This window comes from Antechinus flavipes, chromosome 2, assembly GCF_016432865.1.
Source record: "Antechinus flavipes isolate AdamAnt ecotype Samford, QLD, Australia chromosome 2, AdamAnt_v2, whole genome shotgun sequence".
Lineage (NCBI taxonomy): Eukaryota > Metazoa > Chordata > Mammalia > Dasyuromorphia > Dasyuridae > Antechinus > Antechinus flavipes.
The window spans coordinates 542,092,398-542,117,550 of record NC_067399.1 but is presented as its reverse complement, the minus strand read 5'-3'; the positions used below and the strand labels follow the sequence as shown (position 1 = coordinate 542,117,550).

The window sequence follows — 25,153 nt, the reverse complement described above, 5'->3', positions numbered from 1 at the left end:
AACAGGACCAGCAATAGGATTGTAGGAGGCAGTCTGCATAGGACCAAACAAAATCCCTACCAACCTCATCCTAAATTTGAATTCAGGTGACTTTTGTTTTTATTTACATTTTGATCTATAGTTACTGAGAGATTTTTTGATTGATTTGAAGTTATTTTTTAGGGCTAAGCTTTTCATACATTTCTTATGAGATAATTTTAAGAAACCTAGGAAGTGTACAAATTAAGAGGATTCTATAGGGGAAAGGGCTGAGCTTGCTTGCTCCTGCCTGTCCAACACAGCTCTCCTTATGGCCTTTCTTCTCTCCATAATCTGTGAAGAAGGGAAAGGAATTGTACACCTTCAGATGCAACATAATCTATCACTTAAAAAATGGGTAGGAGTAATATACCTCTTTAAAGTTAAATAATTGACCTAGCTGTTTAACTTTTATTTTGTGAGATTTCCCAAATTCTAACTAGATAAGGTAGTGGGGTGTGGAGAGAGAAAGAAACTCCCTTTTTTCCTCTGCCTTAGAACAACAAAGCTTACATTAACAAATTTTTTTTTAAATTTTATTTAAAAAAAAAACAGAAAAAGAAATACAAAAGAAAAGAAAACATTTTCATATGCCCAGCAGAACAGCTGGGGTGATTTAAAATACATAATGATGATTTACCAGTTCAAGAAAGTATATATTAGAAAAAATTATATTCATGAGCGTCCATCTTTTCTGAACTTCTTTTTGTTCTTTGCTGCTTGCCTCTTTTTACTTTACTCTTTTTTTTTCTCCTTTCATCCACTTCACCTCCCTCAAGCAGGCTATAGTTAAAATAGGATATATTTTTGCATACATATGTAGATATATACATACAGATACATTACCCTTCCCCTCTCCCCATATATTTAACTTTCCTATTCCTGCTGTTTTTGCTTTGATTCTGCTTCTTAACTTGCCTTGCTATTCTTTAAATATGATTCCAGGATCTGTGGTCTTTTATTGAGGCTGTTGCTAAGTCCTGTACAATTCAAATTGTAACTACAGGGCAGTTGAATTTTCTCTCTCTCTCTCTCTCTCTCTCTCTCTCTCTCTCTCTCTCTCTCTCCTTGATCTTTTCTCCACGTCTGTTATTTTTCTTCTATGATGTTTTAAATTGTGTTCTATTTTTTCATTCTTTATGATCTATTTTATTATGCCTTAGTCTCTTATAGCTTCATTGGCTTCCCCTTGCCCGATTCTACTTTTCAGAGAGTAATTTTCATGTTTTCTATGGGTTAAATTCTTTTTGAGTTCTTCTATAAATTCTGACTAGTCCAGGAGTCATTTCATCTTATTCTTTGGGGTAGAAGTTCTCTCCCCCCCTCTCCCCCCAGTATTCTCCTCTGAAGATGAAAGTATTTGTAACCAGACAAGTAATAGAAGAGATGATTTTGATAATATAAAATGAACCGGTTTTGCTCAAAGAAAAACAGTGTACCTAAAATAAGACAAACAGTTAAAACTGGGGAGAAAAATCTTAGCATCAGGTTTCTCTAATAAAGGTCTGCTTTTTCAAGATTTATAAAGAATTGATTCAATATATAAGAATGAAAGCAACTATTAATTAGTCAAAGAATATGTACCTCTCAGGGGAAAAAACAACCCTTTGAAGTGTAACTGCCCTTTGAAAAGATATCCCAAAACTCTACATTTCAGTCCAACTTGACTTTTAGCTGTTACTGTAACTCTATACACAATCCCCTTAACCTCCTTATAGTTTCACAGTTCAACTTTTCTGAGACTACCTCCTTCACAGAGCTTTCCCTGGTTTTGTCAGTTCTTTGTCCTTTTCCTCTCCTATTACTTTTTAATTAATCTTTTTTTTTTTAAATACATGCTTTTAATCCTTTTTGTCTCAGTTAAAGGTAAGTTCCTCATTATTAAGAGTCAATTAAGTATTTATTGACTCCCTGACTATGTACTTGCCAGGCATTGTGCTACACACTGAAGATAGTTTTTGCCTTGGGGGAATTTACAATCCAAAGTAAGAAGATAAATCCTTGGAAAGCTGGAAGTGGGCTTGGGGAGGCCCTTGAGGGTATCCAGTTCTGGGGTGAGTCTAAGTTTAAATTTGGTGTAGTTAGAATCAATTAGGAAACATTTTTTAAAAGAAGAAAAGCCCTGGAATTAAGAGGGGTTGGAAGAAGATTGCCTATAGAAAATGGGATTTTAGTTGGACTTAACGGAAATCCAGGTCTGTTGGTAGAGCAGTGAAAGAGGTGTTAAATCCCAAATAGACACTGAATACTGAATCACACTTGACATAGTACAAGACATAATACGTGGTTGGAATGACAGTTTCTGGTGAGTTGGATGTATTGCAAAGTATGCAAACTCAGCCTTCTTTTTCTGTCTGTGTTTCATTTAATTTCCAGGAGCATGAAATATGTTCTTATACTTAGGTATTATCAAGCAGTCCCAAATTGGTCTTGGCCCTATTTTGCCATGAATGTTGCTTCCCAAAATGGTATCTGAGCATTTTTTGTTCCTTTTGATTAACTGAAGTCTTATATTTGCCTGCAATTACTATAAGTAAGTATATTTACTGTGATAAGGAAATTTTTATTTCTATTTCCTGGATTGTCCTACTCTTATTATTTATTATTTAAAACTGAACTTGCAGCTGTACTCCTTTTGTATTGCTTTCCTCACTAGCACTTAATTTTTATTTCTTAAATTAAAACAATTTTAAAAGTTATACATTCTTTTTTATATATTATACTTCCCTGTGAATCTAGAGAAAAATCAGAACAAAAGGGAAAAACTATGGGGAGGAAGAACAGATGGGGAAGAAAAGGTGAAAATAGTATGCTTTGATCTTCATTTCAGTCTCCATAGTTCTCTCTGGATAAAGATGGCATTTTCCATCGAAAGTTTTTTGTTCATATGAATTTTTCCAAGCCTTTCTAAAAACCAACCTGTTCATCATTTCTTTTCTTTTTCCTTTTCTTTTTCCTGAGGCAGTTGGGGTTAAGTGACTTGCCCAAGATCACCCAGCTAGGAAGTGTTAAGTGGCTGAGATCACATTTGAACTCAGGCCCTCCTGACTTTGAGGGCTGGTGCTCAATCTACTGCACCACCTAGCTGCCCCTGTTCATCATTTGTTATAGAGCAATAACATTACATTACATTCATATACTATAACTTATTCAGTTATTCCCCAGTTGGTGGACACTCACTCATTTTCCAGTCTTTGCTTCCATATAAAGAGCTGCTACAAACATTTTTTGGTATGAGTCCTTTTCCCTCTCTTATTCTCTCTTTGGGATACAGAACTAGTAGTTGCACTCGTGGATCAAAGTCTTAATCTTAACACCATTCATTTGGTACCCTAGAATGGTACAAGGGAGTTGTTGATACTTTATACATATTATCTCTTTCCTTAACTATGACTTTTTTGGTGAGACAGTTGGAGTTGTGTCTTTGCCCAGAGTCATATAGCTAGGAAGTATTAAGTGTTTGAAGTTGAATTTAACTCAGGTCCTTCTAACACCAGAGCCAACATTCTATTTACTACACCATCTAGCTGCCTCTCAGCTATATCTTCTTACTGGATGAGGAGAGGAAGAGAAATATGGTATTTCTTTGCTTTAGCAATGACTTTGTGTCCTATCCATTGTAAACTTTCATGAAATGTTTGAAGATATGACACAATTCCTATATAGACATGATTCTACTTAGTGGTTACAATTTTTAAACAGATAACATTAATTCCACTGTGTACATGTTAGAACATACTGTTTGTTCACTTAGACAACATAGTAAAGGACAATATAATGATAAGAGTAAATCTCACAAATTAAATATGCAAATATTTGTCCTGAGCAAACTGAACTATGTGTTGTTTTTTTTCTTTCTGTTTTTTTTTTTTGTTTTTTTTGTCTGTAGGCTTTATTAAGAGTTGGATATTGAAATGGCTGAGAGTGAAGGTAATGACTTCCTCACCAAATCTCAGATTAGTTAGTTGGACAAAGTTTTGTTTCCTCCTCTCCACATCATCTATATTATACTCTCACAACAACATCCCTTGCTTTTTTTTCCTTGGTTAATCTTTACCCAAATGTTCTCCAGTATATTTCCTTTTTTTCCTCCACTGCCTCTCCTCTTCTCCCCTTCTCCTCCCCGCCTTGGGGCTTTTATAAAGCCATATTTTTGTTGTAAGTGTTCTGATTACACTGACTCATCAGATTTGCTTTCTTGTCTTTAAGGACTTAGATCATTTTACTTATTATTTATAATCAGAGAGGTGTGGGATTTTTGTTTCCCCTTTTGGGCTTGACAATATTGTTGAAAGTTACCCAGACACTGTCATTCCCAACACCAGTCTTTAACATGCAATCTGTTGCCAGGTCTTGTCATTTTTCTCTTTATAACATCTCTTGTATATGTTTTTTCTCTCTAGTGCAAGTCCTTATCACCTTAAACTCAGGTTTTTACAATAATCATGAAATGGATTTTCCTCCCTCAAATCTCTTTCCCACCCCAATTTACCCTCCTCTTACATATGAAATTGATTTTTACCAAAGTGGAGGTCTAACCATCTCATCCCCTTCTGAGTAACACCCAACGGCTCCTATAAAAATCCTTTGTTTGGCATGTAAAGCCCTTCACAGTACCTTCCTACCTTTTTAGTCTTCTTACATTTTGTTCCCTTCCCCAGAATCATCTAACCTAAACAGTTTATTGTTCTTCATATAGTATATATGGCTTAGTGCTTTCACTGTCACCTCTGCCAGAGCCTTCTCTTTCCTCTTTTACTGATTTCTCTTTCTTCTTCAAGATTTAGCTCATAACCCACCTTCTCCAGGAGGTTCTTCAAGATCCCAGTTCCCTCTTTTTCTCTTGAGATTACCTCCTACATATCCTATATATGTTTTGTTTGTCCATAAGCTTGTTTGTGTTTCGTTTCATCCATTGGTAGAAATAAAACAACAACAATAATCATGATAGCTAACATTTATTTACCACTTTGTATGTGCCAGGCACAGTGCACACTGCTTTACAATTAGCAAATTTACAAATACATTTCATCCTCTCATCAACCCTAGGAAGGAGGTACTGTTTTTAATCTCATTTTACAGATCAGGAAACTGAGGCAAAAATAAATTAAGTGACTTGCTCAGTTATCTGATATCTGATGCTCATTCATCTAGTATCTGAGGCTGAATTTACTCTTATTTAGTATGTTCTGTAAGGTACACATGATAATGTGAGCTTCTTGAGCATAACATTTTCTTCCTTATTTTTGTCTTTCTTTGTATGCCTGCTTTATTAATAGCAACTAGTTCATACTATGGGCTTAATATTAATGCATGTTAATTAAATAAATGGGCTGGGAAATATCTAAAAGGTAAAGGGATTAGAGGCCATATTTAAGTCTATGATTTGGACTAGGAATCTTAAAGGATAGGAAAGGAATAGAGGGATAAAAAAAATTATTACTTTAAAGGAATTTTAGAGTTCATCAGTAATAGAAATTTTTAGTGATGGCAGGATTGAGGGTTTGACCATCTATGGGTTTATCAGACATGGGAATTAAGTAAATTGAGAAACTAAGAATATAGAGTATTTGAGAGATCATTGAATTGTGTGTTAAAAGTGCCCTAATATGACAGCAGGAACTGAAGTGAGGAAAAAGACTGAAGCAGACACTAAATTTATTGGGGAAGGAAGGAGAACATCCTAGAAGTTAATAGGGTCCACCAGGTTCTGGATTGAGTGATAAAGCATTCTCAGATATTTTCTTCTTAACAAATTTAGGAATTGTTTATATTAAGTATTTCATGCTCTTCAGAAAACAAGATTTCCTGCTGAAAGCAGTTCAAAAGAAGAAGTCTGTGAAACAAAGAGAATATAGGAGCTCCTTATGAGAATTGAGGTAGATTTGGTCAAAGATGATATATTGTAAAAGGTAGGAGTAAATGAAGGTGAATGATTTTGTTTACCATATTCCAGAAAATCAAAATTAAATTTGGAAGTGGTTTTCTTCAGATCTACATGTTACTTTAAGCAATAGGCATATTAAATCTGTTGACTTTATATTCCAACATAAACTGGTTCAACAAGGTCTTAAAATATTCAGAAATAGGTCGTGTACTTTATTTTATAAATTCCTCAATTTATTAGGTGCCTGGTAGTATAAGAAACTAGGAATATTTGAAGTACATATCTTTTAAAAGAAAACATTATATACTAAAAAAAGGAAAGGGACCTGTATGTGCCAAAATGTTTGTAGCAGCCCTGTTTGTAGTGGCTAGAAACTGGAAAATGAATGGATGCCCATCAATTGGAGAATGGCTGGGTAAATTGTGGTATATGAATGTTATGGAATATTATTGTTCTGTAAGAAATGACCAACAGGATGAATACAGAGAGGCTTGGAGAGATCTACATGGACTGATGCTAAGTGAGATGAGCAGAACCAGGAGATCATTATACACTTCGACAACAATATTGTATGAGGATGTATTCTGATGGAAGTGGATTTCTATGACAAAGAGACCTAACTGAGTTTCAATGGATAAATGATGAACAGAAACAGCTACACCCAAAGAAGGAACACTGGGAAACGAATGTGAACTATTTGCATTTTTGATTTTCTTCCCGAGTTATTTTTACCTTCTGAATCCAATTCTCCCTGTGCAACAGGAGAACTGTTTGGTTCTGCAAATATGTATTATATCTAGGATATACTGCAACATATTTAACATATATAGGACTGCTTGCCATCTTGGGGGGGGGGGGCTGGAGGGAGGGAGGGGAAAAAACGAAACATAAGCGAGTGCAAGGGATAATGTTGTAAAAAATTACCCTGGCATGGATTCTGTCAATACAAAGTTATTATTAAATAAAATAAAATTAAAAAAAAAAAGAAAGAAAACATCATAGAAGTCAAGAAAGGCTATAAGCTATCTCTCAAAAAATGTCCCTTGTGACCTTGTCAAATTCTTTTATGATGAGAACTACCCTTAAACTATAGCAGCCTCATTAAAGATAATCCTAGTGACTGGAAATCCTCAAAAATTAGTCATTTGGACCCTATTTAATTGAAATATCTTATCTCAAGAAGTTGCACTACAATAATCTTTTCCAAGTTTCTTTGCCCCTTGCTTTAAAGAAATAAAAGATGAATAGTTATTCTGAAAGATCACATCTAGACACATTAAAAGGTCAAGAAGTATAGAAGTGCATGGATTTTTCAGTATTACTAATCCTTAAAAGTAAAGACTAAAAAATTATATTTACTTGAATAAGAATTACATTCAAAATTTCCCCTTCTCCTTTATCAAAGGGGGCATCCTCTCATTCATGCTTTTTGCATTGATATTAATCCTTCCAATTCTTACCACCAATGAGCAGATGTCTTAAGAGCAGAGATTGTAGAAACATTTTCTACATCAAGACACTATCTTTTAAAGGTTGTTTTGAGTTAATCACCTTCGTTTCCCCCCCCCCCCCCTTTCATTGTTTCTTTTCACTTACCTACTCTTCTTGACCCAGATAGCCTACACTACGAAGTGTATATGAGGGAAATAAGTTGGCCCACAGACTTGGGGGAGGAGTGATGTGATGACAAGGACCACCAGAAAGCTCTTAGAGGCCACTAATGGCCTTCAGGGCACAGTTTAGAGACTATAATGTGAAGGCGTTTTAAGTGCCTCTCTCCCTAGCTTGATGTCTCAGTTTAGAGTGCTAAGTCAGCAGACAGGCACCTTTCCCTCCACGGTTACTGTCAGAGCAATATGAAGGTCAGACAGAGATAGACAAATAAGAACAGCTCAGAGAAAGGAGGTTACCAAGGTAACAAGCAGGCGGGGTTACTGTTTGGAAACAGGTCTAATCTTTCTCCTCCTTCACCCTCCTCTTTCTGATCAGCATAGGAAGATGGGTATTATTTAGCTGACCTGCATCCTCAGAGTGGGAACTATAATCTCTTTTTGACAGTTCCTAGTGACACTGGAGAGAACTGCTTTGCATTTTAATTTGATAAGCACCAGCAGCAGCATTCTGTGGGGCATCTCTTGGCCCTGCTCCAAGGAGAATTCTAGTTAGAACAGAAATGGTTGTTATCTTTTAGTATTCTTTAGGAGTACCTTGGGGGAAAGGGTGTGTGTTAAGGAAAGTTGAATTGTTTTAGTTTCTCTTCTTTTACCCTCTTCCCTTTCCACCCTCAACAGCAGAGGTTTTCCACATCTAGCACTCCTGGAAGGTGACATTTGTTCCACTCATTGTAGACAATTGGAGTAAAATTAATTATCCTTGTAAGCTTTTTGAAAGTGATCATTCTGGGGGTCAAGCTACAGTAATAGAGACACTCCCTTTGAGTTAATCACTTTCAAGTTATTTATGAAGTTATGAACACCTAAAGACTGCCCAACACATATGAATTGTAGATTCCATGCTGCTTTTCCTACTCTCCCTCAACCATAGAGAAACATTCAGTCTTTTGAGTCTCCAGGTGTAAAAAGGTGTGAGAAGAAAATCTCTGACACATGTGCTTAGATCAGAATGCAATGTGCTATTTACAATGGTTCCTAAGGAAGGAATCCAACCAAACCCCTTTAAAAATTTCTGTTTGGGGATCTGAAATTTTAATTAGCTACTACTGAACCTTTAGGACTTTTTTTCCCTAAAAATTTTAAATCTTCTGTAAATGTTCATCTGTTTAGAACACTAAAAATACTTCAATTTTCAAACCTGAAACTTGAGTGGAGATCTCAAATTTAAATAACTTTTTCTTAATAAATCATGTATCTTTACTATCTACAATTTACATCCTTGATTCCAGTTTTCTACTTTATCTTTAATTGGAATGGATACTTTGTGGGGTAAAAGGATGAAAGCTATTGATTGGCCAAGTATCCTGGAAGCCCATCTTTTATATGTTGATAGAAGCTATCCCATCTAGTTGATTCCCTGGCACACTTCCTTCCATATTAGAACTCTTGGCTTGGCAAAAACATTAGGTATTGGTTAGTAGTGACAGTTTTGTTGTATCTGAGCAATTTATTCTAGGTAAGTAAAAACCTCTGCCCCCAGTATAAAATTCTCTGATGGATCAGTTTTACTTTTTTACAGACTTTACATTGAACCTATTGCTCATCTTGCTGATTTTCCTAACCCTTTTTTTTTTCTGTCACTGATATTTGAAAGACATTCTTTTGTTATGATGAGACTGTTCCACTGACTTTTTAAGACTATTTTGGTTAAGCTACTTTGCACTTTATTAGCGTAAAATCAAAATGATTTTAATCCCTATTTTCTTAAAGTAGAGTAGGGAAATTATATGTGACTGCACTGTAATTCTCGTGGATTTGATAGTATCATTAAGTATTTTCTCTTCTACTTGAACATAATGAAGTTATTTCAGAAGAGGTTATTGGAAGAACAGCTTCAGTGCATAGAAAACAGTTTAGCTTTGCTTGGCAATTTTACAGTATAGTAGTTATTTCTTTTAGTTCATCTATTCTTACGGAGATTTGTTTAAAACTAGATACACTGTTAAGATGTGGCTCAAGATAAGAAAATCAAGATTTGCCCTCACCTAATAAAGAAAATCTAGATTTATATAAAACATATGCTAAAAGAGTTGTTCCTTTTGCAAAAAAATTCATTTTTGGCATTGATTTTGGATTGAAAATCTTAAAAAGAAAATTTAAGCATTCTCTCACTATTTTTCAAATATATGATTTACATATAATCTATCAAAAACCTCATTTATTACATTATGCATTAATTACAATATAATTATATATTAAAATAATTTTTCTCTAGGAACTTACTTTTAATGCCAGTATTTTATCAAGTAGAAAGATTCTCATTAAAGAATAGTTTCTTGTAATATCTATGAATTTTGAGTGACATGTAATCCATAAATCTTTCTAGGATAGAAATAAGTGGTCTTTTCCTATAGGTTTGACTAATAGAGGGTACCAGTGTCAAGGATCTATCAACTTCTGTTGATGTGTCTTTGGCCATCATTAATAAGAAAATAGGAAGACTCTTTGTTAAGAATAGAAACAATTTATTTTAATACTGTGTATAATTTCTGACTGGACTTTAAAATGAAAAATTCAAAAAGGACCCGTATATCCTTTTAAGTACAAAACCTAAAGTTATCTAGTTAAGATACATTTCTTTTCCTTTTCAATTTGGTTTTGCTGTTCATTTGTTTCAGTTGTGTCCCAAGTTTTTGTGACCCCAGTTGGGATTTTCTTGGCAAAGACTAGAGTGGTTTGCTATTTTCTAATGTAGTTAGCTCATTTATAAATGAAGAGTTAACTGACTTGCCCCAGGTCCCATAACTAGTTAACTATCTGAGGCCATATTGGAACTCTGGAAGAGAGTCTTTCTGATTTCAGGCCTCGTGCTCTATTCACTGGGCCACCTAACTTACAGTGATTAATAATTTCTCATCTTGGGAATTTCTATATTTTGCATAATAAGTCCCAAACTGACAATCATCCTTAAGTTTTCCTGATGTTGAAATATTTGTGAAGCCCCTGTCTGCCAAAGACACAAGAAACTCAGCTTCATCCCTCACTTGTAACCACTGTCCACAAGGCTCCTATCCCCTACTGTTCACCTGCCCCTGATTTCTTCATTTTCTTCCTTCTCGTGAACTGGAATTGATTGGTTCTAAGGACTAGTGCAGTCTGCCTGAATTCACCGATCTGCCAAATCCCTTGAGAACATAATGGCGGTTAAGGGTGAATTTCTCCTTTAGAATTCCATTTCACCATAGCTTTCAGAACTCTTCCCTCTTCAGGTGCCACAGATCCCTTCCTTGACTTGATGAGAATTCAGTGTTCTTTCAACAGAGCTGCTTCAGGCAGGAAATTTCAGGTTGGAAATCTGTGCTCATTTTTCATTGAAATCACTATTCTAAATGGCATTTAGGGTGAGTACTTAAAAGTTCAGATACATGCTTTTAGGCTGGTCTAAGAATATAGGAAATCACTTCTTTAGACTCTGCTCTTTTCCCAGCTCTTGATTTTTTTTTAAATCATAGTAAATTTATTTTAAATATACATTCCTTTATGAATCATGTTGGAAGAGAAAAATCAGAGCAAAAGGGAACCATGAGAGATGATTAAAAAAAAAAAAAAAAAAAGAACATAGCATGTGTTGATTTACATTCAGTCTCTTTTGTTCTTTTTCTGGATGCAGATGGCATTTCCTGTCCAAAGACTATTGGGATTGCTTTGAATCACTGAACTACTGAAAAGAACGAATCCTTTCATAGTTGATCATTGCACATTTTTGCTGTTATTATGTACAATGTATTTCTGGTTCTGCTTGTTTTGCTCAGCATCAGTTCATGTAAATCTTTTCATGCCTTTCTATAATCAGTTTGTTCATAATTTTTTATACAAAGATAATATTCCATTGCCTTCATGTACCACAACTTGTTGATCCATTCCCCAATTGATGGGCATCGCTCCTTTTCCAAATCTTTGTTACCACAAAAAGACAGCTCTGAGTTTTGAATGATGCAGAGAGGAAAGGGCGGTAGTTTGGTTCACTTTACTTGGTATTTTGCCTCTTGTAAAGAAGATTTGGGAATGAAGTGATTAGTAGTAGTGCTGGACTTCAGTAAATTTGACTCCAGCTGTGGCTTTAGAAAATGGGTGGGTATGTGTCAGATTGGCTAGAATGACAGGGAAAGATAATGTGGAATGTTGGAGGGGATGTGGGAAAACAGGGACACTAATATATTGTTGGTGGAATTGTGAACACATCCAGCCATTCTGAAGAGCGATTTAAAACTATGATCAAAAAGTTATCAAACTGTGCACCCTTTAATCCAGTAGTGTTTCTACTGGGCTTATATCCCAAAGAAATCTTAAAGGGAAAGGGACCTGTATGTGCATGAAAGTTTGTGACAGGTCTCTTTGTAGTGGCCAGAAACTGGAAACTGAGTGGATGCCCATCAATTGGAGAATGGCTGACTAAATTTTGGTATATGAATATTATGGAATATTATTGTTCAGTAAGAAATGACCAGCAGGATGATTACAGAGAAGCTTGGAGAAACTTACATGAAATGAGCAGGACCAGGATATACTTCAACAACAATTTTATATGATGATCAATTCTGATGGATGTGACCATCTTCAGTAATGAGATGAACCAAATCAGTTCCAATAAAGCAGTAATGAATTGAATCAGCTACACCCAGCAAAAGAACTCTGGGAGATGACTATGAACCACTACATAGAATTCCCAATCCCTATATTTTTGTCCGCTTGCATTTTTGATTTCCTTCACAGGCTAATTGTACACTATTTCCAAGTCTGACTCTTTTTGTACAGCAAAATAACTGTTTGTTATTTTGTATACATGTATACTTAGTATTTAATTTATACTTTACCATATTTAATATGTATTGGTAAACCTGCCATTGGGGGAAGGGGATAGGGGGAAGGAGGGGAAAAATTGGAACAAAAGATTTGGCATGCAACCCATGCATATCTTGTAAATAAAAAGCTATAATAATTAAAAAAAAAGAAAGAAAGAAAGAAAGAAAGAAAATAAGTGGGTATGAATAGAATTTAGGCCAGAAGTTGCAATCAAAGAATTTTTCCCAAGTTGTTCATACTTTGGAGGTTATCTTATGCTTCTCCCAAAATAATATGAGATGTGAAGAATTTTAGTCTTATTTGGAAAAAATACAGCCCATTTCAGGCTATGTACAGAGAGATAAGACATTGTCATCCCTCATCAGCTACAAAGTTAATAGCTTTGGGAAAAGAACTGCTATGAATTTCAAGAATTGGGATTGACAGTAGCAAGAAGAGTAGACATTCTTCATTCAGCACCTTTATCATATTAATGGACAATGGAGTGTGAATTGAGGTATTGATTCTCTTATGAAGTTTTTCCTTTGGTTTGTTAAATTTCCAATGTGATTTGCTAATTTCCTTTCACTGGAGGTTTATGCTGTCTTAAGTTTTAAATGTGTTTGATATGCTATCTTCCAGAAGGGATTAACCTTTAGGGTTCCAGGTGACAACAAAGATCATAGGAAAGGCTTCCTAGCGCAGAGGGCCAGAACTCTGAAGAAGTATACTTGAAACAAGGACACCTACAGCAAGGTGCTAACTCAGTGGAATTGATGAGATAATGGTTCTCTAATTTACATATACTTAGTACTTAGTACGGTGATGTAATGTTCTCTAGTTCACACATACTCAGTATGCTGTAATGATGTAATTGTAATAGGGTATTTAAGGGCTGAGAGGACAGGAAATGAGACATTTCATCTTTGACCATCCTTTTGGTGGTTCTCCTGCCTCTTGAACTCCTCCACTAAGATCAAGACTGGGTCAGACTGTGACAGATACAAACTGTGAAGGAAATAGTAAAGACTCTAGACTCTATTCCTGTCCATCCTCATGGTGACTATCCTGTTGAGACTAAGACCCGTCCAGAAGATGTCCAGAAAACTAGCCTGAACATTACACGCTAGCTTTTCTCAATTGTCATCAGATTCCATTATAGCAATGATTGGATTTTACAATCTATTCTGGGCATCAATTATTAATTACCTTATTTGTCTGCTATTTGGAACGTGGCGAATTGCGAGATTTTTGTAATTCTTCAACTATCCTTTCAATATATTTTTTCTATTTTTGACAGTGCCCTTTTCTAAACAGCTTTCCTGAGAGGGATGGAGGCGGGGAGGTGGGGGGAATGCAATTAACCATAGTGCCCATCAATTGAAAAATAGTTGAAAAAATTATGGTATACCCTTTTAATGAAATATGAGGAATATGAAGAATCCAGAGAAACACTAGAAGCCTTGTATGAAAAGACACAGATACCTTAAAGTAAGTTTTAGTAGCAGGGATGTAAAGGGGGCTGGGGAGGCAGATGCTTTAAATTTTTTATTTCTATGAAAGAAATTAAGCAAAGAAACAAGTTATAGTCATTCCTTTCAAAATAGTCTTAGCTCTAGAATCATTGCTGACACTCTCCTTTTAATGAGTAGCAAGAAAGGAGAGAGGTGAAGGTAGTTATCTGGGCATTTGGCAAAGTTCCTTCTTTATAGTTAAGTTTGCAGATTTTCCCACATTATTCTATTCCTACTAATAATATACTTATATAGTGTATAATATATATATATATATATTATATAATAGTGTATATATATAAATAGTATATTATATATAGTATATATAATAATAAACTTATATAGCTTTAGCTAAGTACTTTCTTCCCAAAGTAATCCTGAGAGATTGGTAGTAAAAGTATTATTTTACAATTGAGCAAAGTTAAGAAAATTAAGAAAAATTAAGTACCTTGTACAAGGTGTGAGTCAAACTAGTATCAGGAATTCTAATCCAGAGCCTTCCTTCATAGTCTACACACAAAGTCCCCATTCATAGGAATATGAATAGCAAGATTTTTTTCTTAAGGAGAGCTCATTTCCATAAGTACAATTATTTCATGATTCTCATTTGTCAACCTATTTGGATTATATATTTGTAATTTTTCAGAAGAATGAATTGAATTAAAAAGCAAATGAATTTTAAAAAATAATTATTAAGTGCTGGAGTACACTAATAGAAAATCAAAGACGGTCCCTGCTCAAGGAGTTCACATTCTAATGGGGAAGACAACACCTATATAGGAGGTTTCAGCTGCAAGTCAGATGGAAAGGTCCCATGGTCCTTAGGGTGCAGCAGCAAAGCAGATGGTAATGCATCTTCTTTAATGTCATTTACATGGACAAACTATATCTATTTCTGATGTTGAACCCTTTGGTAGTGCCAAGGACTTCTCTGAGGAGAATTTATTTAGTGGGGTATGGGGATATTGGGGGGAGGTCTTCAGTAGATATGGCTGCTGAAGAGGTCAGGGCTGCAGCTTGTTAATGGCAGTTGGTCAGTAGTTAAGAGATGATGTTTTAATGTGTTGGAAGTAATTTCACAATCCTGGCACATGCTGTCTCTCTGTTAGGGTGCCTTGCTGCTTCTGCCAGGCTGGCTTACCTGCCATATAGGTGGCAGTTGGTTGGCAGTTGGTGGGGATGGCTGGCTCCTTCTTTACAGGATTTGCTTCCCTTAATGATGGCTTGAAGGACTGGGCTGGAAGCAGGTCCAGTGGTTTGGGGGGGTGCATCTGTTCCAGGGACCCTTGGGCTTACTTGCCAATTGGTGGCAGTTGGTCGGCAGTTGGTGTTACTGGTGGTAAGGATGGTGGGACCCTTCTCCAAAGGGGTTGCTTTCCTAAAGAAGCAAAACTGAATCTTTCATTAAAGAATAACTTCAGTAAATTCAGATTTCTCAGGAATCTAAACAACAGAAAAGTTCAAATAATTAGAATTGTCTCTACATTTTTGTCTTATTTTTTGTGTCAAATGTCTCTAACTGATGTTGAGACTTTTTTTTTTTTGAATAATAACTTCAGTTTTTAAGTGATTTCATTAAATCAGTGCACATTTTCACCAGCCTCTCATGTCTTGCATTGGTAACTGATACTCACAATGGTATATAGTGCATTAAAAAGTATCCCAGTGACATAGGTTTGAATACTAGCTATATCACTTACCTGTGTGAACTTGAGCAAATTACTCAACATCCCTGGGCTTCATTTTCTTCATCTGTAAAATTAGGGAATTTCTGTGATACCTTCCAGATTTAAATCTATGATCCTGAGTCATTTTAAGATCTTGAAAAGTTAATTTCTGAAAGAAAATATCTTCTCAATTTTTAGAGAAAGTCTAAGCTATATTCAGTGTTGTTTCACTGCTAAATATATTTTAATCCTATCTTCTCAGACTTAATACATATTATTCCCCTTCAGCTAGATGATTCAGCCAAATTGTCTTGTGTGTCTGTCTATCTGTCTGTCTGTCTGTCTCTCTGTCTCTCACCCCCTTACCCCTCAACACCATTATTTTTCCGATTTTCTTGCTTTTGCAAAGAGTGCCCCTCCTTGCACTCCCTTTTCACTTCTAGCTCTTAGAATCCCATGCTTCCTTTCAACTTGAAGAATTGCTTTGTCCCTCAAAGTACGAATTTACCCCACCCTCATTGTATGATGTTTACTTTTATGTTTTTTTTTTTTTTTGACAGAAGTAAGCTCTTTGAGGGCAAGACTTCATTTTTGCTTTTGTGGACCTTTGGGTTCTTTATAAGTGTTTAGTTGTTACCAAAAACTAAAGCTCATGATTATTTCAAAATGCATTTTCTTCCTCAATCAATAAACATGTTTTAATACTGTTATGCATCTTGGCTCTTCGATAAGCAAACTCTGAAGACCTGTTGCCACCACCACCACCACCACCAAATTAAAATAGTTTTTACCTTCAAGTAACTTATATTTTAATTTTTATATTTTTGTTGAAAAGATATGTTTAGAGGTGTATGGATAAAAAAACAATCCTAGACTACTTTGGTGGAGAAGACACAAGTTAGTAGAGTGAGAAAGAAGGGAACAAGAAAGGCCTGTTGCAAAAGCTGATACTTAAGCTGCCTTTAATAAAAAACTAGAATTCCATGAATCGGAGATGTGACAGAAGAACATGACAGGCACAGGAAACACAAGTGTCATCAGTGATGAACAGCCAGCAAACCAACATAGCTAGAAGATATAAAGCATGTGGAAAAGAGATTTGGTGACCTCTTTATCTCACCTCCAAGTTCAAGTGAGATAGTCACAACAGTTGAGGTGATAATGTGACATTATGTGTCAATAATGTGCTAATACCCTTTTACAGGTTTTTCTGCTTGAAGTGCTTGTGACACAGTCTTGGGCACAAGCCATCATGGGGTCTGACTCCTAAATAGTGGGTAAATAGTTTCACCCTGTCACCATTCATTGTCTTCTGAGCAGTAGAGCTACCTACCCATTAGTATCATAGGACTTTAAATCTGAGCATACAAGGTACCTTGGGGGCCACCTATTTCAAGTCCCTTATTTTACAGAGGAAGAAATTAAAGTTCATAGAAGTTAACTGACTTGGCCAAGGTCATCCAGGTAGTAATAATCTGGAAGCAGACCATCTTCAGGTGCTAAATCGGTTCGTTGGCTCTAAAGATCAAGATAAGGGAAGTGGTAGTTTTAAGGAATAGAACCCCTGGCAGTAGAGAGGAGAACCAATCCTTGATTCAAGCTGGAGACGAGCAGATCAGGTTGCACAGTTGGCTCAGTAGAGATGTTGTATTCAGTAGAGAAAACTGGGTGAAGATTCCACAGGAGATTCCACAGGGTCCAATAGTAATACCAGAATGATGAGTGACCTTGGCCATAAGCACGTTTCAATCTGTGTGTGCCTTCCTACCAACTGTTTATGACAGTAGACTTCAGGTTTATGGGGAGTTGAGTATGAGTATCACTGGTTAGTTCGTGTGCTGGTTAAAGGGAATAGCCAAGAAAACTAGAAGGATAGGAACAAGTGAGTCGAAGAATTTTAAGTTTGATCCCAGTGGTACAAGAAGCCACTAGAGTTTATTGCTGCAATTTTAACTGCTGTTTGGCTAATCACTTACACCATGGTTCAAGGTGATGGAGTCTGGGAGTTCTGCTGAGAGCTTGCTGATTCTGCCTAATTCTCATTCATCCTCGATAACTGGAAGTATATTGTAATTAGTCTTCAAACTACTGGCATGTGAGGAATAACTCTCTGTTGCCTTTTGATTCTGAAGATGCAGGTCCCAAAGCTCTGCTTGTAATGAGCAGTTTGTAAAAAGCAAATCCTGAATAGTCCTTAATGTATTTTCTACAAACTGAAATAGTCACATACAGCCTTGAAGAGTTTCCTGCCATCATTGCTGTCATGTGTGGGAGGCAATGGAGGGCAGTATATAATTACTTCATGTGGTGAGATTAATGGCTTGGTCTCCCTTATTCTTCTCATCTAGTCCCCAGTTCCATGTCACCTGCCTATCAACATGTTAAAGCCTAATAGGGTGTTATTAAATTAGTAGCTAAAGGTGAAATGAAAAAGAAGTTTCATTAAGAAGTAAAAAAGACATGAATTTTTGAAAAAGTTCAGGAATTCATCATCCCAATTTCACTCCCAGCTCCTTTAGCTATTTTCCACCCCCCTTACTCCGATAGAACTGAAAGGCCACAGGTTGTGGTACTGTCTTATTTAATAGCATAAGAAAGGATCTAGCTCTTTATAGAGACTAACAAAACTAGCATTGCTGCAGTCTAAAATATGTTTTGTCATCAAAGAGCAGGTGAATGTCATAGGTTCCTATTTTCACTTTTTCCTGGAGTGATAAACGAGTTGCATTTATTCTCATGTAAAGTGAAATATAAAATTCCATAAAGCTGCCTTGGTTATTAGATGGATAGCACAGAGCCTCTTATTATGCACTATGGTAAAATGAAGTTTATAGATGTGATCGAATGGTAATTAGCAGAGCTGGAGCTGTAATTAAGTGCTATTGTTTTGTACTGTGGTTTCTCAGGTTTCTGTTACAAAGTGGAAGGAAACTGAGCAGTTTCAAACCCACAGGCATCCTTCCTCTCACCCCACCTCCTATCCCTCCATGCCTTTTTTTTACATAAACACATCAAGCAGCTTGGCTCCTCTGACACTGGCGGAAGAGGAGGAGAGTTGTTTGGTAAGCAACTGGCCATCAACTTCTTGCAATCTTCCTGAAATTTACTTCTTAGTGTTTCATAGTAGGGGCTTTAAAACAGCTTAAATTGGAGAACACCATATCCTAGGCCACTGCCTATTATACTGACTTTTGTCTTGCCCCTGGGCTCTGATGAGTCAAGAAGAAAATGTGGGACTCTGCCTCACTTAAATCCAGTTCACACATGATGTCATTAGTCTTCTGTGAAAACAATGGATAAACAAGGAATATTTCAGCCAAATTTTAAAGATAATTTCAAATTGCTTTTCACAGTGATTGGATAAAGTGACTTTTCTGCCAACAGTGTATTCTCCAGTTTATGGAGTATGAGGTGAAACCTTGGGGTTATTTTACATTTTTCTTAGTAATGAACTGAGTTGATTTTAAAGTTATCAAAGTTCTTTTAAGTTTTATATTCTCCTTTTGAGATCTATTTTTCCTTGTCTTCTGACTTATGGAATCTTGCATGTTTGTGTTAATTTCCCATATAGTTTAGATTTCAGACCTTTACCATAAAGTTTTTTATTTTTAATACACGTTGCTTTATGAATCATGTTGGAACAGAAAAATCAGAACAAAAAAGAAAAAATCATGGGAGAGGAAAAAAAAAGTGAACAGAGTATGTGTTGATTTGGATTCTATCTCCATAGTTTCTTTTCTGGATGCAGATGGCATTTCTATCCAAAGTCTATTGGGGTTGCCTTGGATCACCAAACCACTGAGAAAAAACAAAGTTCATCATCCCATATTCTTGCTGTTATTGTGTACAATGTATTCCTGGTTTTGCTTGTTTCACTCGGCATCAGTTCATGTAAATCTTTCCAGGTCTTTATAAAATAAGTTTATTTATCTTTTTTTATAGAATAATAATATTCCATTACCTTCATATACAACAACTTGTTCAGCCATTCCCCAGTTGGTGAGCATCTACTCATTTTCCAATTCTTTGGAAGAGCTACCATAAAGTTTTGAGATAAAGATTTTCTTTCCTAAATCAACTGTTTCTTATTTTACGTGCTAATTCTGTTCATACCCCCCCCCCCAAAAAAAAAAAAAAAAACAAAACAAAACAAAACAAAAAAAAAACACAGCCTTTCAGTGTCATATAATGAAAATGATTGGTTTTCTCTTTTGTAATCTCTTCTTGTTTTTTTATTTGGTTAAAAAGTTCTCTTCATTTGAGCTGATGTAGTGAGAAGCTTCACAGAGAACTTACTTCTTTTCTTTGTCTAAGTAGTACACAAAGAGCCTAGATGCTAGGAGTTGACAGCCCATAAATATGAACCAATGGATAGGAGACCTAGTAATGGTCTGGAAGACTTTCTAGGTGTTTGTAATGCTAAAAACCTCTCTAGGTCTGTAAATGAGGTGCTTGGTCTCCAAAGGATTTACTTCCCCAGTAGCTTTAAGAAGAGCCCTCCACTCTCTGCTATTTTCTCAGGGTTTTGTTATCTTCATCTTCCCCTCTAGTGATACTCTATAGTACTGTACAACCTCCAAGAAATTGACTTTTCAGAGGTTTGCTCCTTCATTATATTGTTCCCGAACTATTTGATAGAAGCAAAGTTTCAGGACCATAGAGGAATCACTATTTCATTTGGGTTTTCCTCCTTTTCCCTACTTCTTTTCCCATATCCCACTTAAATTTTTACTTTGTTTTTATATCAAAACTAATGGAGAATTTGAAGAGACTTTGGGGGACCCACTTGCTAAAATTATAAACTTCCCACTTCAGAGGAAACAAAATTAGATACTGTTTTGCCAAATGCATTTTATAAAATGGAGGATGCATTATACAAACTCCTACTCTAATTGTTTCATGAAAAGGTTGGCTTAGAGGAATTGGTGAGGTGGAGAGAGATATAGAAAAGTATAGTCAATACACTTTATAGGAACAAGCAGAAAAGGATGCTTTGGCAATTGTTCAGGACCAGGATTAGCCTGAATTAGTTTGAGTCTTCTTTGGACTACCAGTGATGATCTGCAAATTGCATTGACTTTTTAAGGCAGAAAGCTTCAGTTGTCTCCATGCAGTGAACATAGCAGGGACCAGGTCTGAGTTTTTCTTACAGTCTTTAAGATCAGGGAATAAAACAGAAGCAGTAGGAATGAGTGATACAATTCCAGAATTAGAATTCTACTGCATTGCTGCCCAGTGGCTGAGATGGTATAATATGCATGTTTTCTTTAACTGCTGACTTTGAGTTTCAGTGACTGTTCTACGTTTTCTTTAAGTAGCCCCAGGAGCAAATATCTAATTAGTTTATGGGTTTCTAGCAATACAATTTCTCTTCATTCTCCATCTTCTGATAAATGATATTAAATTAGGGAACCAAAAAAACTATCCCCTTTTATTAATAATTCTCTTCTCCTAATTCCTTAGGATATTCTGCACTCACTGAGAAACCTAAGTAATCATGTTCTCTTAGATGACTAAGATTGTAGGTGAAGTGATTGTTTTTATTTTTGGCTGTTTCATTCAAGGATATTTTTATCAGTTGCATCTGTGAGTCCTAGGGATTTGTAAGACTTCTGTTTCTTTTCAATGAAGATAATGGCTAGATCCATATTCCTTGCAATCATTGTCATTAACTTAACTTCTGTTTAAATATTTGGAGTAAGAGGCACTCATGTAATTATTCTCAGCCAAATTTTTAAGTAGATTTCTCTCAAACTAAAAAGTGGAACAAGGGATCTCTCTGCCTCATAAAATATTTTTAGAGTTCTTGATCATTTTGAGTTGGCTGAGGGATTGTTCCTATCTTTTTACCTACTTTCCCCTTGTGGATTACTGTATTACTTGATAAGAACTGGATTAACAAGAAAGGAAAATTCAAAAATTCCATATGTAGTCTCTAAACACCTTCCCAGATGTAAATCTTGTGTCATCCTGAGAACATCTGTAAACTCCCTTTTTCTAGAGTTTCCATGAGGAAAAAAGAATTGAACAGCCCCAGTTCGTTTACATATTTAGTGTGAAACATTGATCTTACCAGTGTTTGCCAATTGTAAACAGTGGTTTACATTATTTAGTATGAAACATTGAAGATGGGCATGGGGAATGATAGGCAGTGGAGAGTTTCTATTGTAGGATTCTCACTTTATCTAGAATTCAGTGGTGTTGCTATACGCTAGGGTGAGAAACTATAGTTTTGAATAAGAATCAGAAATGCAGAATTTAGTCCTCCAAGCATGATTGACTGAAGAGGGACGTGGAAAATAAGTGGGTTTAAAAAGGTCTTTTTTCCACAGATGTTCTAATTGCAACTCCTTTGCTGCTTTGTTTTATTTCACAGATGGAATCCCCTGTCTCCACACCAGCTGTGCTTCCCCTGCATCTTTTAGTTCCAGTGGTCAGTAATGATATCTCCTCCCCCTGTGAGCAAATCATGGTTCGAACCCGCTCTGTAGGAGTGAACACCTGTGATGTGGCATTGGCTACAGAACCTGAGTGCTTAGGCCCTTGTGAACCTGGGACCAGTGTCAACCTAGAGGGCATTGTGTGGCAAGAAACAGAAGATGGTAAGTTCTCTGTGTAGTGTAACATACCTTAAGTACTTTTTCAATTTCCCTTCTTTTGGGTGGTTTAATTTAGGCTTATAATGCAATGTATCTCAAGTATAGGTTAGAAATCTCAGGACTCATGATTTCCTACTCATGATTTTGCAATGGATTTAAAGTTTGTCAGCAGTAATTTCCTGATTTGAGGAATTGTGAGAGATTCTTTCTTTGACTGATTATTTACCCCTTGGCATCTACAGATGTTATATTGCTGAGCCAAAGGCAATAGTATTTAGTAGATTTAGATCAGAGAAAATAACATGTATTTTTTTCCCCTCCTTTATATATTTTTCTTTCTTTTAAATATATTATGTTTATGTTCATAACATCTTGTTTGATATTACTGATATTACCTACATTTTATGATATATCCTTTTCCTTCTCTTCCTCCTAAGAGCTATCTCTTCTTAAAGTAAAAAAGAAAAAAAAAAGTTCAGCAAAATTAAGCAACATTTTTTAAAAGTTTGGACATTGTGTATAGTGTTTCATACCCATAGTCTTTGACCTTAGAAAAGGAGAAATGGAAAGTATTCTCTTCTTTAGAGTTGAATTTCACAGTATTACATATTAGTTCTTTTGTTGTTTTTTTTCCCACTTATTATTGTAGTCATTGTTGAATGTTGTTTTCCCTGTTCTGCATACTTCACTGTTCCTATGAACATTTTTTTTTTAAATCGAGGAATGGGTTATTTAATTAGGCTAAATTATATGATCTTTAGCGTTTTTTTTTTTTTAAAGACCAGACAAAAACCATATTCTCTTCCCAAAACTACCTAGTAATCACTGGTAGCCCCCATATCCCACTACATATTAAATTTTATAAACTTATGAAAAATTGGGAAATAAACATTTCTCTATGTTCCCATACATCCATTAAATATTTGACCACTCCTGGTACTCCTACCATTCTACCTGCTCACCCATGAGGACTTAAAAAGATAAATCCCAATTTAAAAAATAATATTTAGAGGAGTTGTCATTGAAGAAACTAGACCCTCTAGAGCCTCCTTGAGTTTCAGCAAGGGTAATCACCTTCAGGGTAAAATTTCTATTCTGAGGAGTTTTGAGACCCAGAGTAAGATGACTAAATATCTCTGATTATCATATATTGTCAGGTAATCCTCTGGTCATTTTGATAAATTCTTTGCCAGTGGATGATGTTATTTTTTAGTGCTTATTTAAAGTATATTCTGAAGTAGACATTAATGTGTTATCTGTATTAATCTCACTATGGTCTTAATTTTTTTTGTGGGCATTAATATATTATCGTGTAATATATGGCCTTTTAAAAGATGTTTACTGCAAATGCTTCTTCATTTATAAGTTTTATCTCTAGCACCATGTTTTTAGCCTTGTTTTGGTCATCTAGATGGTTGAAAGAGCTGAATTGAAATGTACCCATCTCCTCCTTCTTCAATAAGTCTTCCTAATTTATAAAGCACATAATCTTTTATATATATATATATGTGTGTGTGTGTGTGTGTATTTTATTTAGAAAACAACCATTTTTTAAAATAGTATAGGAAAAAAGATGATTGTTATCATGTAACTCTGTGTGTGTGTGTGTGTGTGTGTGTGTGTGTGTGTGTGTGTGTGTGTTTATACCTACTTCTCTTTATCAGTTCTTTTTCTGGATGCAGTTAGCATCTTCATTTGTCCTTTGTTGTTAATTTGGATATTTATAATAGTCAAAATAATTAAGTTGTTCTTAAAACAATATTGTTGTTACTATGTACAGCATTCTTTTGGTTCTGCTTATTTTACTCTTCATTATTTCATGCAAGTCTGTCCCTTTTTCCCTAAAATCATCAAGTTCATCACTTATTATAGTACGATGGTATTCCATCACAAATCATAAACCACACCATTTGTTTAGTTTAGTCTGTCCATTCACCTCTCTTGCTGCCCTCTCTTCCTGCCCTCTCTTCCCCAAGTATGCACAAGAAATTGTCACTCGAGAGAAAGAATTGCAAACTTCAAAAAATAACCTTCTTGTACACAAGAAGGTTACAGCCAAGATTCTAGGCTTTTCATTTACCTACTTTCACCTCTGGTTTTTATCTTTTTTCACTGCAGATTGCCCTTGTTCATATAATACAAACTTTAGATATATAGTCAGAAGCTGCAGACTGCTTTACCTCTCTTAAGAGCAAGGAATACACAAAGAACCTTGTAGAATTGAATCATCTTAATGTGAACTGGTAGAAAGGCCAGGCCATAGCCTTAACTTTTTCCTCCATTTTTCCTTATTGTCCCTTTTCCTCTTCTTTCTGCTACTATCAGTTCAGATCTTGCCTTAGAGGTATTTTGAGATTCCTTTAGTTCTCATCTATTTTTAGTCGTTTAAACTATTAGTAATCCAGTCAGAACTACTAACATCATGCTCCCTGAAATGGTTCAATTATGGGACTTGTGCTATTAGAAAGACAGTGGGATGTGCCTAAGGCTGGGAGTATCCTGTCTCTTCATTTTCTTGGAAATGCCCCTTCACAAACAAATCCTAACCTTTTCCTTTGCTTTTTCTTTGTGTTACTGTCTCTATGTATCCAGGGCATTGATATCTTTACCTTGACCCATCCCCTTCTCTACTTCACTTAGTCAGAAAAGTGAGTTCCAGATCTGAGTCCAGGATTATATATACTATACCTCTCTATTGATCTTGTTTATAATCCATATTTTTAGGTCAGTAACCTCACCCAGGGCACATTGATAGCAATAAAAGCCTGAGCTAAACACTATGTAGTTCAGCTTGTGCAAAGTTGCATGTTGATATGTTTTTAAATATATATATTTTTTTAATCTATGAAAGACAAGGGGGAGGAGGGGCTTTTAGACAAAAACCCAAGCCTCTATATTTGAGCCACTTTAAGGCAGTGTGTAATTTACCACAAAAATGTGTCATATTTTATTACTAGAATTGTCAAATTTTTTTAAGTGGAAAGTAAGCTAATAGAAGGCCTTGGTTCTTATC

General features: G+C 35.6%; 1 protein-coding gene across 1 annotated transcript in view; it reads left to right on the top strand.

Annotated features, from left to right (window-relative positions):
- The window catches only part of ZNF609 (zinc finger protein 609), a 206,638-nt gene that overhangs the window by 143,298 nt on the left and 38,187 nt on the right, over positions 1–25,153 (top strand). Inside the window, exon 3 of the mRNA XM_051980869.1 lies at positions 21,918–22,143. Within this exon, the coding sequence (XP_051836829.1) occupies positions 21,918–22,143 (226 nt within the window). The remainder of the gene's footprint in view (positions 1–21,917; positions 22,144–25,153) is intronic.